General features: G+C 39.3%; 3 protein-coding genes across 6 annotated transcripts; 2 read left to right on the forward strand and 1 right to left on the reverse strand.

Annotated features, from left to right (window-relative positions):
* The first annotated feature begins 572 nt into the window (after positions 1 to 572).
* On the forward strand, positions 573 to 1,874 carry LOC112189721 (protein RADIALIS-like 5). Of its 4 annotated transcripts, none has more exons than XM_024329073.2 (2): positions 573 to 879; positions 1,633 to 1,874. In XM_024329073.2, exons 1-2 carry the CDS (start codon positions 672 to 674, stop codon positions 1,635 to 1,637), a joined length of 213 nt encoding a protein of 70 aa, XP_024184841.1. In that variant the 5' UTR covers positions 573 to 671; the 3' UTR covers positions 1,638 to 1,874. The 4 variants fall into 4 exon arrangements, with proteins under 4 accessions (XP_024184841.1, XP_024184840.1, XP_024184838.1 ...); XM_024329072.2 differs by having other exon boundaries at positions 580 to 879; positions 1,662 to 1,874; XM_024329070.2 differs by having other exon boundaries at positions 599 to 961.
* A 9,973-nt stretch (positions 1,875 to 11,847) lies between these two features.
* Positions 11,848 to 16,589, forward strand: LOC112189061 (ATPase family AAA domain-containing protein 3C). Its single transcript, XM_024328327.2, has 8 exons — positions 11,848 to 12,287; positions 12,474 to 12,569; positions 13,133 to 13,243; positions 13,604 to 13,913; positions 14,240 to 14,330; positions 14,921 to 15,257; positions 15,464 to 15,612; positions 15,814 to 16,589. The coding sequence occupies exons 1-8, from the start codon at positions 12,003 to 12,005 to the stop codon at positions 16,331 to 16,333; spliced, it is 1,899 nt and encodes a 632-aa protein (XP_024184095.1). The 5' UTR covers positions 11,848 to 12,002; the 3' UTR covers positions 16,334 to 16,589.
* Positions 16,590 to 17,359: 770 nt separating this feature from the next.
* On the reverse strand, positions 17,360 to 18,589 carry LOC121051883. The gene is made up of 2 exons (XM_040515462.1): positions 18,400 to 18,589; positions 17,360 to 18,284 (listed from the first exon to the last, which is right to left on the reverse strand). The coding sequence occupies exons 1-2, from the start codon at positions 18,516 to 18,518 to the stop codon at positions 17,579 to 17,581; spliced, it is 825 nt and encodes a 274-aa protein (XP_040371396.1). The 5' UTR covers positions 18,519 to 18,589; the 3' UTR covers positions 17,360 to 17,578.
* Positions 18,590 to 22,158: the final 3,569 nt, after the last annotated feature.

The following is a 22,158-nucleotide window of genomic DNA, read 5'->3' on the forward strand; positions in this document are numbered from 1 at the left end:
TATCAATAAAATTGACGAAGAAATATCTACACCTGTTGATATTGTGCTCATGTTGAGTTAAATTGGCGCTGAAATTGTGCTCATGTCTAAAATTGCATCATTTTAAACTTTCATATAATATATTTCCCTGTGTATCTTAACTAAAACTCTAAGCCCCAACTCTGAAACCTGAAACCCAAAAACGATTTGTTTTGGACATACGTAAGTACAAAGATTAGGAGAGAGACAGCCAAGAAGTCCTGTTACCATTGCTGCAATCACCACAAGTGCAGTGAAAAGTAATTGCAAAGATATTATACCTATAAGATTACAAAAAACCACTGAAGGGCAAGTAACTAAAACTAAAGGAAAAGGCACAACTTGGTGTTCATAATCAAAGCTAGGAATATTAATTGTAACAGTAAAAACAACTAAGGACCAGGACCAGTCCTTTCATAGTGATTCTTAAAGCTTTGGGTGTTCTTTGTCCTTCTTCTTCATGATCTTGTGGCTCTTACGGGAACGGGTCAGTCTTACTTCATATTCTGACTCTTTTTGAAGATATATTCGCCCAACTGGCTTAACCCCACCACTCCTTTCCCTTCTCCTTATAAGGAGACCTTCTCACTTGCTTCTATCTTAAACTCAAACACAACCATCAAACTCTTTTCCCTTCAAAGTGGTAGTTACTAATGGCATCCAACTCACTTTCTTCACGAAGCTCGAGCTCCTCATGGACTCCTAAGCAGAACAAACAGTTCGAAAAGGCGCTAGCCTTGTACGACAAGGATACCCCAGACCGCTGGCAGAAGGTGGCCAGAGCTGTAGGAGGGAAGTCCGCGGAGGAGGTGAAGAGGCACTATGAGATCCTCATTGAGGATGTCAAGCACATTGAGTCTGGTAGAATCCCATATCCTGATTACAGGAATAGCGACTAATAGTTAATAAGTCATCATCCCCTCCTTAAGTTTGTACTGCAAAGGTACTAACTTACACTTCACTAGCTTCATTTCTACTTTTCTTACAGCAAATTCTCACGTGCACGAGCAAACACTAATAATTTCATTGCTCCAAATTTAGCCAAGTTAGTTGGCAAATTGATATTTGAAGGCCTCGGCATTAGTATGTGCGGTCTTGTTCAACTTTGTAACTTGAACAAGACGGGCATGACCACTTCTGAGATGGGTAACTGTGTGCAGTTCCATTCCTGGTCCCCTTAGAATTGCTTTTAAATTTTTTCTCCTTGGAAAAATCCAGGAAAGTGAAGTTGAGAAAGTGCTTGTGAAGTGCTAGTTTCTGAGTGTGGTCCATCAGTTTTAATACAAAGGCTAGGCTAACAACCAACTCACCTAACTGCTAAACTACTTGCTTATCATTATAATAATGTATTGAATGCAAAAAGGAAGAAGCTGACCATACTATGTTCGACTTCTTATCTTGTCTCCTCCACATGTGATCACTGATCCTACCACTTTTGGTATTTGGATAATATGCCACCGGTCTTATACTTTCTTCTTGAATCAAATACCACGTGATGAGATCGATACAATTGCCTCATTAGGATATATATCAAGCAAACTTAACTCATCATGCATCACTTGGGCATTCTTCACATTTTTCTTCAGACTTTGTTAATTTGAATATTTTCTGCAGACTAAAGCTTTCGTTTTCTCGATTCTCAGGCTCTTGAGGAATCGAAAGTGGCGTTCAAGAAGCAGATTTGTGAAGATTAGCAGATGCAGATTATATCATATATGTGTGTAAAGAACCCGGTTGGATATTGTGTAAGTTAACCATTGTAATGGCTTTTGTACCAAGTAATTGTCTATGAAATTCAATACCACTATATATGAGTGTGAAGTTTATGAAAGTATTTTTCTTTTCTTTTCTGATAATCTGTGGTTGTATGGGACAAATGGAATATGTAGTAGCATCCCATTCCATATCTCATGATCTCATCTCTCACTATTGTTGTCCAGCTCGAACTCCCTGCTGTCTCCCAATCCTTGGGGATCAGAATCATGTAGCAGTTATGTAGTTATGCACTACAAGAAGCATATATATTTGTACTTTATGGTAGGGAATAAAAAAAATTCCTTGACCACAAAAAAAAAAAAAAAAAAAAAATCTTCTTGAATCTTAGTAAAAAACAAATAGAGGAAAAAGTACATACACTTCGGAAAATTTTAAGGTGCTGAGCTGTTTGATATACAATCATTTTTTTTTTTAATATTTTAAACCGTTGGATTAATAATATATCCAATGGCCTTGAATATTTAAAAGGTGGGTAACCTGTTTACCCCTTAACTAAATCATTAGTAATTAATTACATCATTAATTATAACTGAGTAATGAGTTATTTATCTCTAAAAAATAAAAAAGTAATGAGTCTTTTATTACTAATTAAGTACATCATTAATGCTTAGCTTAATCAATTATAACTTAGGTCTACTTTGAGTAATTTATCATTAAATCAAATAATTACTTATATGATGACAATATGTTACCTTATAGATGTGGAAATTTAATTCTATTATGGTACTTTTTTTTTTTTTTGAAATAGGACGTCAAGCCTTTCATATATCAAATATAAGTGATTACACAACATGACTTACCCCCGAAAGGGTCACGTCAATATCAACCCATGCAGGCTACCCTAGAGCAACCAAATGAAATCACTATGGTAATAGGACCAATAACCAAAACCTAGACAATGTTAGGGCAAGAAAAGAAAATAAAAACCCTAACTTATTCAGTGGAACCCAGGACCTCCCTACGCAGAGGGGGCATCCCCAGGATCCACAGTAACCAGACACAATGAGGTGTCCTCCTCCACAGCAGCCTCAGTCACCGCCGTAACCTCCACCATTACCAAACCTCTTACACCACCAAGAGCTAGAACCCAAGGCCTATGACCAAACACGTACCAAGGCCCAAAACCCAGCACCAAAAACTATAGCCCTAAGCCCAGATCCACCAAAAGGATCCAGACCCGAACCGATCCCAGCATTGCTCAGATCAAGAGCTGCGGCAGCACCACTGCCCATCCATGACGTGGGAGCAACTGCACCATTGCCGACGTCCACAAAATCTGTGGATCCACCATTATGCGAACCCGACGTGGTAGCACTACTACCTCCACCAACCTCTAAGCAGCTTGCAAAATCATCAAAACCAGCTCGCAGGCCACCGCCACCGCCATGAGAAGCACCGCCAAGACAGCCACCATCAGGTCCCAACACCATGATCAATGGATCTAGACCCGCCTCAGATCCATCACCGCCAAACACAATCGTCGTACCGCCTATGACCCAAGCAGCACAACCAACATCAGCCGACGTCCCCCCAACCAAGAACGGATCAGACCACCCCGACCCGAGTGAGAGGGAGAAACCACTAGCGCGTACAATCCGCACCAAGCCACCATAGTCGTCCAACCCAGCCCCATCACCGTAAACCACAACACCTTGGCCAGACAGAAAAACGATAGAAAGGAGGAAGGCAAAGTCAACCCATGACGCCAAGAAGAGGCGACGATGGACAAGGCGACCCACATACGATCATATTCTATTATGGTACTTATTCCACATACAATCATATTTATAACTTTATGAACCAATTTACAAATTTTTATAAGGAATATGTTGTTCTAGTGGTAAACCTTTATTTGTAGAACAAATTGAGCATGTGTCCTCACTGATGTAATGAGGTTCTCGATTGTGTAATTGGGGTATTATCTTATGTAATGTCCTTCATTGATAAGATAATTATATCTCTGACAACGCATATTACAATGTATATAAGTACAAATGATAAAAAAAACGTTGTAATAAATGTCCAATTTGTGGTAACTACTTTGTTAGGACCATATTTACAGGTTTATAAACCATTTTACAAAATTGACAAACCTTCATATTTTAGATCAAATAGAGTATGTATCCTCATTCACGTAATGGAGTTCTCGATTGTGTATTTTAATATTGTCTAGTGTAATGTCCTTCATTGATAAGATAATTACATCTCTCACAAAATATATTACGATATATACGGATAAATGATGAAAAATGTTGTAATAAATGTCCTATTTGTGGGAATTACTCCATCTAGGACTACATTTACAGGTTTATAAATTATTTCACAAAATGACAACAAATGTGTTGTCCAAGTGGTAAATCTTCATATTTTAAATCAAATAGAGCATGTGTCCTCATTTATGTAATAAAGTTCTCAGTTATGTAATTGGGCTATTCTTTGGAATAATGTATTTTATTGATAAGATATATAATTACATCTCTAACAACGCATATTACGATAAATAAGATATAATTACATCTCTAACAACGCATATTACGATAAATAAGGACAAATGATGACATGCATTGTAATAAATTTCTTATTTGTGGTAATTGCCCCATTTAGGACCAAATTTACAGGTATATAGAGTATTTTACAAATTTGACAACATATGTGTGCTTCAAAAAGTAAACCCTTATAATCGACTAAAAAAGGCCCAAGTCTTCAATGTAGGTTACCTCAGGAAAAAAACCCTAAGCACAGTCAACCTCTGTGCGACGCCTCCAAGCCTCCGTGCATACCAACTCTTTCTCGTCAATCATGTGGCAGGGCAACATCCTCGTTTGGAATTGTAGAGGGATTGTTAATCAAGAAACACAAAGGGCACTTATTGATATGGTTCAAGCAAAACGTCCTCAATTGATCTTTCTATCAGAAACCCTAGCCTCTCAAAAACTGATTGACACCATCACTGGGCGAGTAGGCTTTGTTGGAAACTTATGTTTTCCAAAGCAAAAGGATTCTCGGGGCCTAGCTCTTCTCTGGGTCCTGAAGTGCATGTGGATTTTCGGTCTTCTTCTCCAAATCATATTGATGTAGAAGTGAGTGAAAGTGGAGCCCCTGCCTCTTGGCGCTTCACAGGGATTTATGGTGTTGCGTCAAGGACTGAACGCAATCAAACTTGGTCCATGATTGACACCCTAGCACAACAAAACTGCTCGTTGCCTTGGCTTATGGCGGGGGACTTTAATGAAATAATGTCTCATGCTGATAAATCAGGTGGAGTTCCTCATGCTGCAATGTGGGAGTGGTCAAATTCTGCTGGGCCTGCAATTAAGGCGATTAACTCCGTAGTTAGTATGGCGTTAAATTTCAGTCATGAATGTGGCGATTATTACGACAATAACTACGCACAATGATTATGATTATAAGTGCACAATGAATGACTATCATAAATACGCAATGAATGACGGTAGTAAGTACGCAATGATTAACTGTTATTAGTGCAGCAATAATTGTCATTATAAGTGTGTAAATAAATGCAGCCATCAAAGCAGAAATAATGGCGGCTTGTTCCCGAAGGAAGTTATCGCCTATATAAAGGAGGCTCGACTTCCAGGTAATCCATCGAATTCCAATTCTCAATACTCCACTACTAAGAAACGTACTGGCTCAGGCATCGGAGGGATTTCTGTAGGTACCCCCCTTCTCCTCAAGCCGACGGTCAAACTCCAGGTCAACGCTCTAAGAAAGCTTCTCGATTGTTCCCGGTCAGCTCCAGCTCCAGTCCGCATTAATTGGTAAGTCAAACTCCTCAACGGAATTTTTCGTCACCAACATGCAACTGCAATGAATAAGTTTCGCCAAACTATGGTCTTGGCTGGATTACTTGACATGGGTTTTATGAGATGCAAGTATACGTGGTCAAACAAATTCATGAAGGAGCACTTAGATCATGGTTTCCAAACTGTTCAATGGAGAGATTTATGTCCTTTTAGCAGAGTGATAACTCTCCCTCCCTCGGACTCTGATCACAATCCCCTTCTTGTAGAAGTCAAAATGGAGAAAACTATTCTCATGAGACATGCACGGAAATTCAGGTTCGAAGAAGGATGGTATGGGAATGTACAATGTTCTGAAATTATTCATCGAAACTGGGCAATACCCCTTATAGGCCATGTTCTACAACAACTTGGCACTAAGATTAAAAATGCTGGTTGTCAACTTATGCAATGGCACGTAGTTGAGTTTCAAAAACAAAAAACTGAGGGGCATGAAATCCAGGGAAAGCTTTTTGACATTATGACGCAACCCTACTTTCCAATGCAATATGAAGTGCAACAGAATCTCCATGTGAGGCAAAACCAACTACTTTCGCTCCAAGAAAAGTATTGGAAACAAAAACAAAGATCACAGGCCCTTTGGTTGAAAGAGGGTGATCGTAATTCTGCATTCTTCCATAGGAAGGCTTCCAACAGGAAATGTCGTAACACTATTAAATGCCTTAAAGATGATAATGGGGAGTGGCACAATGATCCAAGTGTAAAATATTATTTGGACCTAATATTATCTACATTAAGTAAATAACAAATTGATTAAGCTTATTACAATAAATAAGAAATATATGAATTATCTACCTAGACACCTTATGAGCTTTGGTATGTCACTCATATGGTTAGGAACCCATTTTGATAAAGATAAATATCTAATTAGTTGATATGATAAATTATAGCATATGTCAAATAACTTATTGGCTAGAATCAAGGATTCTTTTATGGGAAAACCTATCTATCTTGTATATATAGGTGCTTGAAGTCCCTATTCACTGTGTGACAAAACATTCAATCCTGCCCCATAGAGAGAAGTTAAACACATAGTTGAGTAGAAGATTTCTTGCGTGTGGCTGCTTGAAGTTTTGGAGCTCGGATTATTTGTGTTGAATAGCTGTGTTGCTGCTACTGCTTTTGAAGGAATGGCTGTTATGCATGAAGCAGGTGATGCATCTCCTCTTGTTGTATTCTAGCTCATATTGTATTGATCATTTGGTTGTGTTTATGCATTTTGTGAAACGATCTTGGTTTGCTCATTAAGTTAACACCAAGAACTATCAAGCACATGCTCTTGAAATATTATCAGAAAGTTTTTGCAAATGAAGGGGTGGATGATGATGCCATTTCAACTGTGTTTCGTGCCACACCAATGAAGGCAGCCTTCATGAATGCCAACCTAACTCTGCCATACTCTGATGAAGAAATAAAAGTCGCTCTATTTCAGATGCATCCCTCAAAAAGTCTAGGCCCTGATGGTATGTCCCCATTCTTTTTTCAAAAGTATTGGCATCTTGTGGGACTAGATGTGTGCTTAGCCATTCGGAATTTTCTGGAAAAGGGTGAAAGTTGGGATGAGTCCAATTTCACCCATATCTATCTCATTCCAAAAATTAAACTACTGATGCTTCACATTTTCGTCCTATAGCACTTTGTAATGTGATTTATAGAATTTTATCAAAGGTGGTGGCCAATAGACTTAAATGGTGGTTGCCTGAAATTATCTCACCTCTTCAAAGTGCCTATGTACCAGGCAGACTAATTTCAGATAACACTCTAGTGGCTACAGAAGTTGCTCATTTTATGCACAAGTTGAGAACACAGGCAGAAGGTTTCTTCTCATTGAAATTGGACATCAGTAAAGCCTGTGACCGCCTTGAATGGTCTTTTTTGCAGGCTATACTTACAAAGTTGGGTTTTGCTTCCAATTGGATCAATATATATGATTATGAGGTGTGTTACCTCAGTGAGTTATGCTATCTTAGTGAATGGTGAAGCTACTACTACTGTGAAGCCAACAAGGGGTATAAGGCAGGGAGATCCTCTCTCACCATACTTGTTTATTCTATGTACTGAAGGATTATCTGCTTTGATTTCTCAAGCTGTTCATTCTGGATCTATCCAAGGGTTGAAGATGTGTCCACAAGCTCCTACCTTGCATCATCTCTTTTTTGCAGACGACAGTTTATTATTTGGTTAAGCTACTCATGAAGAATGTTATGCTTTTAGAGAGATTCTAAACACTTATGAAAGAGCTTCCGGTCAGAAGGTAAACTTTCAAAAAAGCTCTGTTGTCTTTAGTAATAATGTGACCATTGATACACAAACTGCCCTTGCTTCTATTCTTGAGGTGAATTGTGTGAAGGAACATGACAGATATTTAGGCTTACCTCTGAGGGTAGGTAGGTCTAAAATGGAACATTTTCAATACATCAAAGAGAAACCGTCCAAGAAGCTGGTTAGCTGGAAGTCCAAGATCCTTAGTTGTGCAGGAAAAGAAATATTAATAAAGGTTATTGCTCAAACCCTACCTTTATATGCAATGAATTGCTATCTTCTTCCTAAGGGCCTTTGTGATGACATTCATCAGCTATGTGCCTCGTTCTTCTGGGGTGACACCGATGAAAAGAAACATATTCATTGGAGGAGTTGGGAAAATTTGTGTTTAACAAAGCATGAAGGTGGCATGGGTTTCAAGAATCTCTATGCATACAATTTGGCAATGTTGGCCAAACAAGGATGGAGGATGATCACTAATCCGCAGTCCTTGATTGCTCAGATCTTCAAGACAAGGTACTTTCCCAATTGTTCCTTTTGGGAAGCTGAACTAGGGGAGGCTCCATCTTTTTCTTGGAGGAGTATACTTGAAGGCAGACTGGTGTTGAAAGCAGGAACTAAATGGAGAATTGGTGATGGCTCACAAGTTCACATTTGGAATGATGCATGGATTCCAAATTGTCCTTTGTACCGTATTCATAGGCCTGAGAATACTACTTTTGAAAGAGTAAGTGATCTTATTGATCACCATAATCAAACATGGAATTTTGCGTCTGTAAGTACTCTTTTCAACCCAAATGTTGCTAATCATATTCTGAGCATTCATCTACCCCGTAACTCTATGCAAGATAAGCTCATTTGGAGCTATGAAAAGCGGGGTTTCTTCACTGTCAAAAGTGCATACTGGGCTGCAAGGGAACAAGTTCTTGGATCGGCCTTGGCAACTACATCTTCTGGTAACCCTTTTAAAGAACTTTGGAGAAGGCTTTGGAAGACTAAAGTTCCAGGTAAAGTACATATATGTGTGTGGAGAGCGTGTAACAACTTACTTCCCACGAGAGAGAGGCTCCTCTCTAAAGGGGTGATGTTCATTGTCTCCTCTGTAATCATGGTTGTGAAAGCACTGCTCACCTATTTTGTAAGTGCTCCATTGCTCTTGATATACTCTCTACAGCACCGTTTTCATTACAACATACACTTCTACCTAATTTAAATTTTAAGGAATGGATGTTGGAGCAATCTCTTCATCTGAAGGCTGAAGTGTTTGAAAAACTTGTTATGATTATATGGGGATTGTGGCGAAATCAAAATGCAAAGTTGTGGGAGAACAAAATGCAAACTATAACTGATATCAAGCTTGGTTGCTTCACTTGGCTTGAGGACTTTCAGAAGGCTAGTAAACCTACCTTAGAGCCCGCAATGCAAACAACAAAAATCTGGAAACCTGCTTCTGCTCTGAAGTTAAATGTCGATGGAGCATACTTGGAACACAGAACAAAAGGAGGGGTTGGAGGTATTCTCCGAAACTCAATGGGCCATTTCACATCTGCCTACTTGAAACCAGTTAACTATGTTAGCTCTGCTTTACATGTTGAGCTTCTGGCCATCAGGGAAGGTATTGATTTGGTTCAAAAGTTTAAGCTTCAACAAGTTGTGATTGAAACTGACTGTTTACAGGCAGTCAATGAGATTCATAGTTCAGCCCCAACTTTGTCTTCTCTTGGCAGTCTCATTAATGATATTCAAGCTGCGATGAGGTGCAATCCGAGTGTCCAGATCACTTTTTCTTCTCGTTCTTGTAATAGAATAGCTCATAGACTAGCAAACATTGCTTATGAATCTGCTCAAGGAGTTGTGTGGTCTGGTAGTATTCTAGACTGCATTATTGACCTTGTGCAACAAGAATGTACTCCATTCTAATCTTAATGAAATCATTGCTTCCTCAAAAAAAAAAAAAAGTCTTCAATGTTGTAATTGGTTCTTTATTTGATAAACAATGTTATGCAATCAATAAAAGAAGTCCAACCATAATTTTTACATATTTGACTACAAAATTACGATAACTACTACAATTGTGATCATAAGTGGTAATTTAGGTTCTGTTTGGTGTAATTAATATATTCAGGACCTACATTATGTGTTTTGAACGATGTTACTTATATAACAACAAATGTGTTGTTAAAGTAGTAAATTTATTTTTTTAAATTGCCACGTGTCAAAATTGAATGGGTAACCTGTTAACAAATTCATCAAGTTACCATCATATTGAATTGTTAGTTTTTATTTATATATTTATTTATTTTTAAATTTTTTTTTTATACTTCAAACGAGTAGGCTGGCTCCGAGAATAGAGGGAAGAAACTAGGTTTTGGAAAAAAACATAGAAGCGGTGGCTGCCTGTCCGGCGGCTTCCCAGCGTCGATCATAGGTCTAGGCCTCATCGACGGTGGCGGGTGTTTGCCGGACGGGATTGTGGGGTCTCGGGGCTCCAGTTTTGGTCTCCGATTCGTCCTTCTTGGTTGTGTATGACTTTTCGTTCCTCTAAGGTGGCAGCGCAGGTGGGCAGGATGGATGGTTAGCGATCGACGCAGGCTTGGAGCTGGTGGTCAGTGACCAGATCGTGGCGATAGTATGCCATGGATTGTATGGCGCTGGCTATCTCTCTGAGTTTGGTCGATAGGCGAAGAGTGCAAGGGTGTCGGACTTTCAAGCGAATGGATGAAGTCGGGGGACAAGGCATGGCGAGGTTCTTACTGATACTTGGTATGGGCTCGTCTAGATCTGGCTTTATGCCCGGATCTGGCCGACAAAAGTTGAGGTTGGTGTGGCTTGCTGCGTGGATTGCGTCTCTCCGACGTTGCGAGTTCGACGGGACAAATTTATGGTGGTGGTCTGCCGGTGGCGGGTCATCTGAGGAGGAGGAAAAGGTTTGTGGTAGCTGGTCTATGTCTTTGTTTAAAGTAGTTTTCTTGGTTAGGGTTTCGATTAAGGTTTTGGTTAGATTTTTCTGGTTTTTAGCATGTCCCTACTCTGTTGAGCTAGGGTTGGGTCAAATTGAGGTGCCATGGATGTGGTGTTTTTCCTGGGGACAAATTGGTTTATTGTCGGTTTTACCTTATGGTCAATGTGCTGATGAGCAATCCTTGCACGTGGTCTGGCATCTTTGGGACACGATGTGGAAGATGGCGTTGGTTGTTTTAGCAGTTGTCTATGAGGTGCTCGGGATTCTCAGTAGTCCGAGTCGTTGGGCGGTATAGGTGGTTAGGGGTTGGGTCCCTTCGGCTCATGGAAGTCACTTATGGTGACGGACCCATAACTGGTTTAGGTTTTAGGGAGGAGAGTGGAGAATTCTTGTCCACCACCGGTCATTTCCGTGTTATGTAACTTTGTTTCATTCAATAAAGGATCTTATTCTAAAAAAAAAAATTGTTAGTTTTTAAAATTAAATAAAAAATGTGTATGGAATACCCCCGGTACTGTAGCTTGTCTCAATGTACTTCTTACTTTGAACCTAAACTCGAAAAGTACAAAATTTCAAAATATCAAGTAAAAGTTGTTTGGGATTTGTGGTGGTTCCTCATAAATTTTTTTTTCTCAAGTGTAAAAATCTTTAAATAAAATTATGTGCTTCTAATAAAATTGTCTTCTAGCCAACACATATTCAATAACGTAGAAAGATTTCGAAACTTATTAAAGTTAGGTGTATTTCCATCCTTCATCTCAAAAAAAAAAAAAAGGTGTATTTCCATCCAACAACCGCCATGTACGAAATAACGATCAAACCAACCCGCTTTGGAACCGGTTGGACCTAGAACCCCCAAGCCAAACAGCCCACATCCCTACTAAGTGGTCCATAATATGATGGGCCAATCCAACTTCGCTTCTATCAAGTACCACGGGCCGGATCAGGTAATGGATCCGAACATTAAACCCGACTTTGGTTTAATTTGGTGTACCCTCCACGCAAAACCCTCAAAAGTCAAAATCGATCCCCCTTTCAATGTTTCGGGTTTCCGCTTAAACCCTAAAAACCCATCATATCAGGGTTTAAGGTCCCAATGCTCGCCCAGACACCCATGGATTCTCAAGCTTGAAAGCCCGATTCAAAGCTCGAACCTTCAATCAATGGCGGCCTCGAAACTGTCTTCGTGCTTAGCAATGGCTATTGCGGCGGCCGCTATGCCGACGCTCTCCACACGCGCCTACGCCGACGGCGGCGGCTTTCGCTTTTCTCCGTTCTCGTCTTCTTCTTCTTCTTCTTCTTCTTCATCGGCCGCGAAGGACCCAAGTTCGGGTGGGAAGCCGGAATATGAAGCCGAAGAGCCAAGAGGGTCCGGGATGGACCCAGAGGCTTTAGAAAGAGCTGCCAAAGCTCTCAGAGAAATCAATAGCTCTAAGAACTCCAAGCAGGTCTTATTTTCTGTTGCTTGAATTGAATTTACTTGCCTTTTTTTGTTTTTTTTGGTTGGAAATAAGATGAAGATTTTATCATTAGGACAAAAATTGCATGAATGCTATGTTTTGTTTGTATACAAATTGTGTTATGGGCCTGAGATGAATGTTTAAATGGGTGGACCTTGTATTGTTGTTCCGCAGATTTTCGACATGATGAGGAAGCAGGAACAAACTCGCCAGACTGAGTTGTCTGCTGAGAAGGCTCATTTTCAAGCTCAGCAATCTCATGCTGACATTGTAAGTTGTTTTTTTATTTTATTTTTTATTTTTTTAATTTTTTTATCTCTGATTTTTAGTCCTTTTGCGTTTTTATTAGTTCAAACTTGAAACACAAACATTTTCGTTGCAAAATGTGGTTATCAAGTGAAATGAATCGAACAGCTCATCTCGATGTTTAAGCGTTTTTTTTTTTTTTTTTGGGGGGTGGGGGGGTTTAATTATCTTTCTCAAAGTTGGCAAGGGTGCAAATTGTTGAATTTTGGGTAGTGGTCAAGGGAGTGGGGGACTGGCAATGAATGGTAACAAGGTGTTTGTTTCCTGCCATATTTCCTTGTATAGAGTTTCATGGCCCTCGCTATACATGGGTGTTTCTCTACTTTCTCTCTAGTATCACTTGATTTGCCCTCTGGTCCTTGGCTTTAGTGTGTCATGGACTGGGTCTTGTCTTCTGACTCATTATGTTCTAGCCATTTAGCTTAAGAAACTATGAATGTCAGCATGCCAATTAATCTTGTAAGTGGATCTAGGTCTGTACTTTCTCTGTTTGTGCATTTTTAGCTTACACTGTTTTCTTTTTGCAGGAAAGGCAGAGGAAATTGGCTGAAGAACAAAGAAATCTTGTACAGCAAGATGCACAGCGAAAGGCACAAGTTATGCGATACGAAGATGAACTGGCCAGGAAAAGAATGCAGGTGCAAGAAATGAAATGAATAACTCATTCTTATTTAGGACTTGAAAGTTTGTATATGTTCCTACCACTGAGGGGAGTCACTGAGAGTCCGCAGTGGTGGGTGGAAACATATTGGCAAGGCTTGCTTATCTTTCTGTCCTTTTTGAAATTGGACCAGTAGACTCTCACTGAAACTTTGGTCAAGTTAGTAGCTACCCTAAGTTTAGACAAAGTAATTAGTAGGCTTGGTTTCAACTTTGATATAAACTCCCACTTCCTTTTCTTTCTCTGACACAAGTCTAATAAATGTCCAATGCATTCTGACTACGGTTAGTGAAACCTTGGTGATATCTGTGACATTGCATTGTTTTCTTGTTTGCAGACAGATCATGAAACCCAGAGGCAGCATAATATTGAGTTGGTTAGGATGCAAGAGGAGTCCTCTATGAGGAAAGAGCGAGCAAGACAGGCTACTGAGGAACAGATCCAAGCTCAGCAGCGTCAGACTGAAAAAGAGAGAGCTGAACTAGAAAGAGAAACCATAAGAGTGAAGGCCATAGCAGAGGCAGAAGGTCGGGCCCATGAAGCAAAATTGACTGAGGACCAAAACAGGAGAATGCTTATCGAACGGATGAATGGTGAAAAGGAAAAATGGCTTGCTGCAATAAATACAGCTTTCAGTCACATTGAAGGTATGCAAGTTGAGTATAAGAAAAATTTGAACTCATGCATTCTCACAAGAATAAGCAACTTGGATGGGTAAAACTTGAAGAAGTATAGTAAAAAATAAAAAATAAAAACTTGAAGAAATGTTATGGTAGGGTCAGCTTGACTGTTTCAGGGATATTTTTGGAATATTATAGGAGAAGAGTTGTGTTAATTGTTGTTGTTGCCTTTTTTATAGTTTTTTTTATTATTATTTTTTTATTTGTGGGTGCCATTGCAACAGAAACTTTGTGAAGTTATATCTTTTTCACTTCAACCGGTATGTAAATTGTTTCTCATCTGCTGTCTGCAGGGGGTTTTAGAACTTTACTGACTGATAGGAATAAATTGGTTATGACCGTTGGAGGTGCCACAGCATTGGCTGCAGGTGTTTATACAACTAGGTTTGTATGCTGATCTTTTCATTTATTAACATTTCAATTCTTTGTGCATATGAGTCTATTAAATTGCAAATATACACACATGTAGATTTTGGAAATAACCTAATTTGGAAACAAATCTGTTTTATGTTGAACAAATCCCTTGACACCCCTTCCTTAAACCGAAAAGGGGAAAAAAAGAAGGATAATGCAACTTTTCTTTTCCTTCTCTTTTTAACCTTTTGGAGATGGATTTACACAACTGGAGACCTTTGTTCAGGCTAGAATCAATCTCAGACTCTTGTATGCCGATAGAAGACTAAACCTAACTGATTGATACCTCCCATTAATGCTACTTCGTTGCTGACTTTATAGCAATCATTGCATTGCTAACGTTTTTTTTGGTTCAATCAAACTGATGCATAGAAAAAGATGATAAAATTTTGTTTCTCTTAATTGTGTAAAAAGTTACTCAGTGATGCCTTATAATTTTTTAATTTGATGAAGAAATTTTTGTAGAATTACAGAATTTCTGCTGTTTATCCATGATAAATGCTGGCGTATCGTTTCTTGCATATGCCATCATCTAATTGATTTCCCTTCATTCTTTACAGAGAAGGTTCTAGGGTTCTATGGGGTTATGTCAACCGGATACTTGGGCAGCCATCTTTGATTCGAGAATCATCCATTGCAAGATTTCCAGGTTCAGATATAATTTCTCAAGCAAAGAATAAAGTTTTAAATAATAGTACAGCAGCTGCAGCTTCTGGTCCCCTGAAGAATGGTCTTGGAAATATTGTTCTCCATCCTTCGTTGCAGAGGAGAATAGAACAACTCGCTCGAGCTACAGCAAACACTAAGGCTCATCAGGCACCCTTTCGCAACATGATGTTTTATGGCCCCCCTGGTACTGGCAAAACCATGGTTGCAAGGGAAATAGCTCGAAAATCGGTATTACACTAATTCATGTTCTTAGGCAATTTCCTTTATTGTTGGTGCCCAACTGCTCATTTATATGTGCCATTGATAGGTAAAATAAATGAAACTTAAGAACAATTAGGAGGTCAAAATAGTGGAGGATTTTAAAATGATAATATGCTTATAACTCTATATGATGTCTATATTCTGAAAGAAACATTCTGAACCTTGGAATACAGGGTTTGGATTATGCTATGATGACTGGAGGAGATGTTGCACCCTTGGGTGCACAGGCTGTTACTAAAATCCATCAGATATTTGATTGGGCAAAAAAATCAAACAAAGGTCTACTACTCTTCATTGATGAGGCAGATGCATTCCTATGCGAGTATGTTAAATTTGTTCCTTTAAAGCTGTATTTTGCATCTTACTGTTAGACCCAGTTTTCACATTGTCGGTTATTTCATCCGTTCAAATCAAAATATTTTTGTTTCAGAGGTACTTTAAGCACTGCTCTTATATTCTGTTAGTATCATTCATCATATGTGAGAAGGTTTAGTCCTGTGATGAATGTTTGATCCACATGCAGGCGTAACAGCACACATATGAGCGAATCTCAGCGGAGTGCTCTAAATGCATTGCTGTTCCGAACTGGAGATCAGTCAAGAGACATAGTTCTTGTGCTTGCTACAAACAGGCCAGGTGATCTTGACAGTGCTATCACTGACCGCATAGATGAAGTGATTGAGTTCCCACTTCCTGGAGAGGAGGAGCGATTTAAGTTATTGAAACTCTATTTGAACAAGTATCTTTCTGGTGAAGAGAACACCTCTAAGTGGGGCTTTCTGTACAAGAAGCAGCCACAAAAGATAACAATGAAGGATCTGTCCAATGATGTGATCCGAGAGGCTGCCCGGAAGACAGAAGGGTTCTCTGGCCGCGAGATTGCTAAACTCATGGCTGGTGTTCAAGCAGCTGTGTACGGGCGCCCAGATTGTGTATTGGACTCCCAATTGTTTGAGGAGATTGTAGATTACAAAGTTGCAGAGCACCACCAGAGGATAAAACTAGCAGCTGAAGGTGGTGATGGGATTTTTGGCCTGACTTGAGTGGATAGAAGTAGGAGTTGAATATCTGTCAAATCCCATATGGTAGAAACTTTTGCGCCTGTTATATTTTTTATCGATAATATGCCATTCAATAGTTTTTTACTTGATTGATGAAGCACATTTCTGATGAGATTTCATGTTTCCTTGACCCGGCTAATCTACAGTAAACCCATAAAGTCCATGAACGGGCACAAAGCTTTGTATTGATGCTCCATCCCCTGGGACTTTTAATAATGTGGCAATTTCAATTTATCAATCAATAATGTGATTATAGAACGTATTGATATCTTCACAAGTGTTCTTTTCTGTGCGTTTAATCCATATTCTTTCAAACTAGTGTGCTCTCTTCATTCTCAGTTGAATATATAGAACATATGTAAGCCTGTCTAGAAAAGTAGAAATGGTCCTATGGATTGCAGGCTAATGAAAAGATGACATTTAAACTGTGTTATTTTATTGTTAGGAAAATATGGGCAGTTTTAGGATTTACAAGTCTTTACTTACAAAAAATATCTGTGAAAATCAACCAAATTTGAAAATTTTAAATTACACAAAAATAATGTATAGGTTAGTATACACAAAATTTTTGTAATTGTTCAACAGAATCAGAAGAATATATACTGGATAGTAATGAAGAATTTAATGTCTTGCAGCTCCTTTATTTCATGGAGCAAATGAACAAATGAAAAAACAGTACTGTTCAAGCGCCTAAATACACTTTAGATCCAAAATTGTGGAAATTATCACATCAATGCCTTACATGGCACGCAGAGTAGGTAACATGGGTGTCGAAAGAGGAATAACCCAATGAAGCAAACAAAAAAGAAATGAACTGAAACAATCGGCTAAACCATTAGAAACAGCATGCTTAATCGAAACGCATGCTTAAACACGATCCCACGAACTGGAGCAGTAGCATTGACGTCTATACTTGTGTTATCAAGGGAAATCAAGGCCTTCTCTGCTAATTGCTCCCATAAAAAAATTAGCACCAACACCAGCAAGAAAATAAAGACCTCAAGAAAATACCAAGCAGCAGACAATACTTGATTTAATTGTCCTAAATTTTTTCCACTTTCAAACATTTCGAACACATTATTTTTCTTAAGATTCACATACATAATGTGGGTAGGATCTTCAAATGTTCATAATAATCTCACATTCCTTTTTGCGTACCCTTCATTACGTAAGCATTTGTACTGGTAAAGGTTATTAGACACAGCTTAATAACCAAATTGAAGGAATTTAGAGCTCAGAACTGGAAGCGCCAACTTTTCTACTCACTTTGGCTTCTGTCTTTTCTTGTTCTTGTAGCTGCTGAATTCCAAGACCGAACGCAGCTCCTTGGAGAGTCTGTTCAGCTTTATCTATCGCATTTTCTTTTAAATACTGCTCAGTTTGGTGGATGGCCTCAAGAAATGCTAGTGCTTTTTCTTCCTTACATAAATTCCTATTATTCTTAAGAATCAGGTAAGCTTTGGAAAGAATCTCTTCAGCCTTTTCCTTTTGCTTCTCTTTAATAGCTGTGAAGGCTTCTCGCAAATTGTTCACTAGCAACTGCTTTTTTCTCTGATTATCTTCGGCTTCGAGTAACCCCCTCGGCTGATATCCTCCTCCTTGCTGATTTCCGTATTTCCGTTTGAATTCCTCTGCAAGTGTGTTAATGAGAGCTATAGCTTTGACTTTCTTATCTTCCTCGGCTGCCTGCTCAATTACTTTGAGCATTTCTTTAAACTTGGCGCGTTTCTCATCGTCAGGCAAATTGCTATTTTCTAATCTGGCAGAAACTCCTGCAACCATGGCAATAGCTGTGTGAAATTTATTAGCTTCAAGAGCAACCTCGGCTCCACGCAGAACATTTAGCCATGCCCCCAGTACCTCCTCTTCAGTTGGTTTGTTATCGCCACCGGCATTCCCGTCTACTTCATTTTTCTGACTTATTCCGAGTCCCCTAAATTAATTCATAAGCATGCATAATCATCAACTCAACAACACAGACGTCAATGAATATAAGAACAAAGAACTTGCAACATATACTAGAATGAAAATATATATCTACTGCATACTTGGCAGTCCATTCAGTCCATGATTCAACTTTGCCGTCGTGATCATGAGCCCTAGTCCCGACAGACATTGCCAGCCATAGCACCAGAAAAATCACAGTAAGAGTTGAAATCTTGGCCATCTTTCTCTTTTTCTCTTCGTTAATAGTTCTCTGGAAGACAAGAAATGCTTGCTCTGAGTTGATATGCCCACTATAGGTCTATATATGTATTTATAGCTCACTGGTTGATTGGTTCTGTTGCGGAAAATTGGAGAGGCCTTTCATTGCTTTTCCACCTGTGAATCAAAGCATTGCATGTCAATTTGCCGCTTCTCGCGTCCCTTTGAACGAGTTTCCCACCGTAATTTGCTCTATCGAAATGCAAACAGAAGCAAGTAATACTCACACACCAGAAAAAAAACTATCCACGTAAAAGTTGGTTGCTCCTTTTCAAAAAAAAAAAAAAGTTGGTTGCTACATTTTTTTTCTTTTAACAAACTAAGTTGCTACTATTTAGCAGTTTGTGCAATAGGCTGATTTGCATCAATTTATTTATTGCAAATTATCTTAATATACATGAGTGATGCTAGAGATCTAACAAATTTGAGACCAACATGATGATATGAAATAGTTGGAATTCCCGTATGTCACACACATTTACAAATGTGACAACAAATTTGTTGTCAAGGGTGGTAACGTGAGTCTTATTTTGTGTAATCTTAGTTCTATTAATAGTAATTACATCACTTACAACCTTGTTATAAGTTTTTGAACAAATTCGTTGTCAATGTTGTAATTTTGATTTAATTATATGTTGTACACGATATTATTTAAAAAAAAAAATTTGTACACGTACTCTTCATAATTTTTAACATTTCATTAAATATGCATTAATTTGCTTTGAAAATATAAATACATTAAAAAACATAATTAACAAAAAAAGAAGAAGATAAAGATGGTATATGTTTAAGTAAATCCAGATTTTGTGTCTGGCCTAAACTCTAGGTTACTTGACCTAGTGGTAATACGGTTTTAATTAGAGATAATCTCAGAGAATCTTAGAGATATCCATTCAATGTATGATTACATTTCCTTGTACAATTTAGATTCTATGCATTGTAATCCTCTATATAAAGAGGCTATATTATCAATCAGAATACACAACAATTCTCTCTCAATTACCGTTTCCCTAAAACACATTATCAGCACAAAACCCTAACCCCGAAACCCTAATTTCGTAGCCTTCATATTCCTGCAATTACCGCCGCACAACTTGAAGTCCTCAACCCCAAGAGTCCAGAACCGACGACGCCACCCCCGGAACCGGCTATAAGAACACCGAACCGGCTCCAAGAAGAATCCGAAGATCTCCTGTTCGGTTTGTACTCTTTCTGTCCATCTACCACAGTCATCTTTTGTCAAAAGCTGCAGCCCTATCCTAGAATCCGAGAACCGGTAAAAAGTTTACCGGAACTGGCCATATACTCCCAGAACCGGCCAGTTGAACCTCTGAAATTCTGAGTCGGTCTAGCAACTGCCAGCCTCTGCACCTGCAGCACTACCGAGCCCAACCCCAGAAGCCTACAAGCCTAACGCCAGAAGCCCAGAAGAAAAAGAGAAAAAAAATGAAAAGAAGAAGGCAGCCCAGAAGCCCACTGACACATCAGCGTCCACGTCAGCTCCGCCACTTCAGCGTTAGCCCGCCACGTCAGCTCAAGTGACACGTCACCTCCGACTACCGGCCAACTCCGGTGAATTTTCTGGCCACTTTCCTGCGACTTTTCAGGTCACTTTCCGACGACTTTTTCGGCACTTTTCCAGCGACTTTTCCGATCACTATTTCAAGGTATTTTTTACTAAAAGTTCCCGTTTTTGAGTTTTTATTCAATTTCTCTTTTTTTTCTCAGAGACTTGCAAACTCCCTTCTTCTACCCCCCTTTCTTCATCATAAGGGAGACCTAATTAAGCCAAACTATGGGGGTTCGTGCTCACTCCAAGCTTGGAGCTTGTAGAGTTCTCCAAACTTAAAGCTTGTTGAGAAGTTATGATCGACCACAAACACTTCATTGTTTCGATCTAATTCAATTCCTCTTGGAATCAGATTTCTTGGAAGCGACTACGCTCAGAAATCCCTAATTTCTTAGAAGCGACTACGCTAAGAAATCCCTAATTTTTTTGAAGTGACTACGCTCATCTATTGTTTTCGTGGTAGCCTTTTTCGCTCAGAAACTAACCCTAATATTTTGTTGTTTTTCAGGATGAGTAACCTGAACAAGTTGAGCTTCGCTCTACTAGAGACAACAGGCGCAGGATACCACAAGTGGGTCCGTGATGTGCGCTAGCATCTTAAGGCTGATGGGATCCTAGATATGATCCGAGAGCAAAGTCAGAACGTGCTTACTCCTTAACAAGCTGCAGTTTTTGAAGCAAATAGAACTACGAGGGAGGTGAATGAAGCTAAAGTCATAATTCTCATGACAAGGCACATGAATGACGCGCTCCAGAATGAGTACCTCAATGAGGAAAACACTAGAAAGCTATAGGTAGAACTCGAGCAGCGATTTGGCAACTTTCGTGACTCCCTGCTTCCTGATTTAGAAGTAAGATGGCATAGCGTCCGTTTTTGTGATTTCAAGTCTGTACTTGACTACAATTCGGAAGCACTTCGTATCAAGTCTTTAATGGAATTCTGTGGGCAGAAAATCACTGATACGATGTTGATCGAGAAGACTCTCTCTACCTTCCTCGTCTCTACATTGATGATAGCCAAGAACTATCAGATTGATGTCAATGCCGGACGCATCACAAGATTTCATGAGCTTATTAGAGCCATGAACGTAGCTGAAAAGCACGACAACATACTTATGAAGAACTATAACTCTAGACCGGTGGGAGCCAAGTCAATTCCAGAGTCTAATTATAGTCGCGCCCCTAAAGGAGGACGTAAGAAGCAAAACCCTAAGGAAAGGGATAATTCTGGACGTTCTGTCCATATTCTCGCCCCAAATAGGAAGGAAACCTCCAAGATAGGCATGCACGGAACTGTGGAGGTCAACGTGTGAAGAGAGAGAGAGAGAGAGAGAGAGAGGCAGAGCCTCAGGCTATGGTGGTGGCGCCACCAAGGATCATAGCCATCCCCAACGGGCCTCGATCAAGGGAGCTTGACCATAATGATGCTTGTCTTCGATGTGGAGTGTTTGGACATTGGGCCAAAGCATGTAATGCACCCCAGAATATTGCTAATGCGTACAAGACGTATCGTGAAGCAGGGGAAGCAAATTACATGGAGCAAGAAGATCACGCTCTAAGGGTTGAAGACTTCAAAGGCCAAGATCCTGAGACTGGCGATTTTGATTAAGTCCTTTTATTTTCCAAGAGATGTAGGCAATAGCCATATTATTTTGTAGTAAATGCCAATGGTTTAGTCTTTCTTCACATAGGCTCATCCAACATAAGTGTGATGTCTAGGAAGGTTTTGAGATTAGTGGTACTTAAGCGAGTCTTGCTTCACCGACATCTCTCTACTTACGTGGTCACATTTATTTTGGAGTTACCAAAAGAAGTTAGACGACTACCATTGTTTTGCATTACCTAGCATTTTTGAATTAGATTTTATTCGGTCAAAGAGACAATGATGTAACTCTGTTGATTTATGAATAAAATTTTGAGTTCTTTTCATTATGACTCCATTTTAATTCTGAGCATATTAATTTGTGACTACGATGGCTGGGCCATCAGAATTAGTTCAAGGATAAGGAATAGCCCAAATTCTGCTTGCCCA

Source organism: Rosa chinensis, chromosome 2 (genome assembly GCF_002994745.2).
Source record: "Rosa chinensis cultivar Old Blush chromosome 2, RchiOBHm-V2, whole genome shotgun sequence".
Classification (NCBI taxonomy): Eukaryota; Viridiplantae; Streptophyta; class Magnoliopsida; order Rosales; family Rosaceae; genus Rosa; species Rosa chinensis.

Bases quoted from the DNA above. Each gene is read 5' to 3' on its own strand.
- LOC121051883 (XM_040515462.1), bottom strand. From the start codon at position 18,518: ATGGCCAAGATTTCAACTCTTACTGTGATTTTTCTGGTGCTATGGCTG. The intron at 18,285-18,399 runs GTATGCAGTAGA...GAATTAATTTAG, and splicing joins TGGACTGAATGGACTGCCAA to GGGACTCGGAATAAGTCAGA.
- LOC112189061 (XM_024328327.2), top strand. From the start codon at position 12,003: ATGGCGGCCTCGAAACTGTCTTCGTGCTTAGCAATGGCTATTGCGGCG. The intron at 14,331-14,920 runs GTTTGTATGCTG...CATTCTTTACAG, and splicing joins GCAGGTGTTTATACAACTAG to AGAAGGTTCTAGGGTTCTAT. The intron at 15,258-15,463 runs GTATTACACTAA...CTTGGAATACAG, and splicing joins GGGAAATAGCTCGAAAATCG to GGTTTGGATTATGCTATGAT.
- LOC112189721 (XM_024329070.2), top strand. From the start codon at position 672: ATGGCATCCAACTCACTTTCTTCACGAAGCTCGAGCTCCTCATGGACT.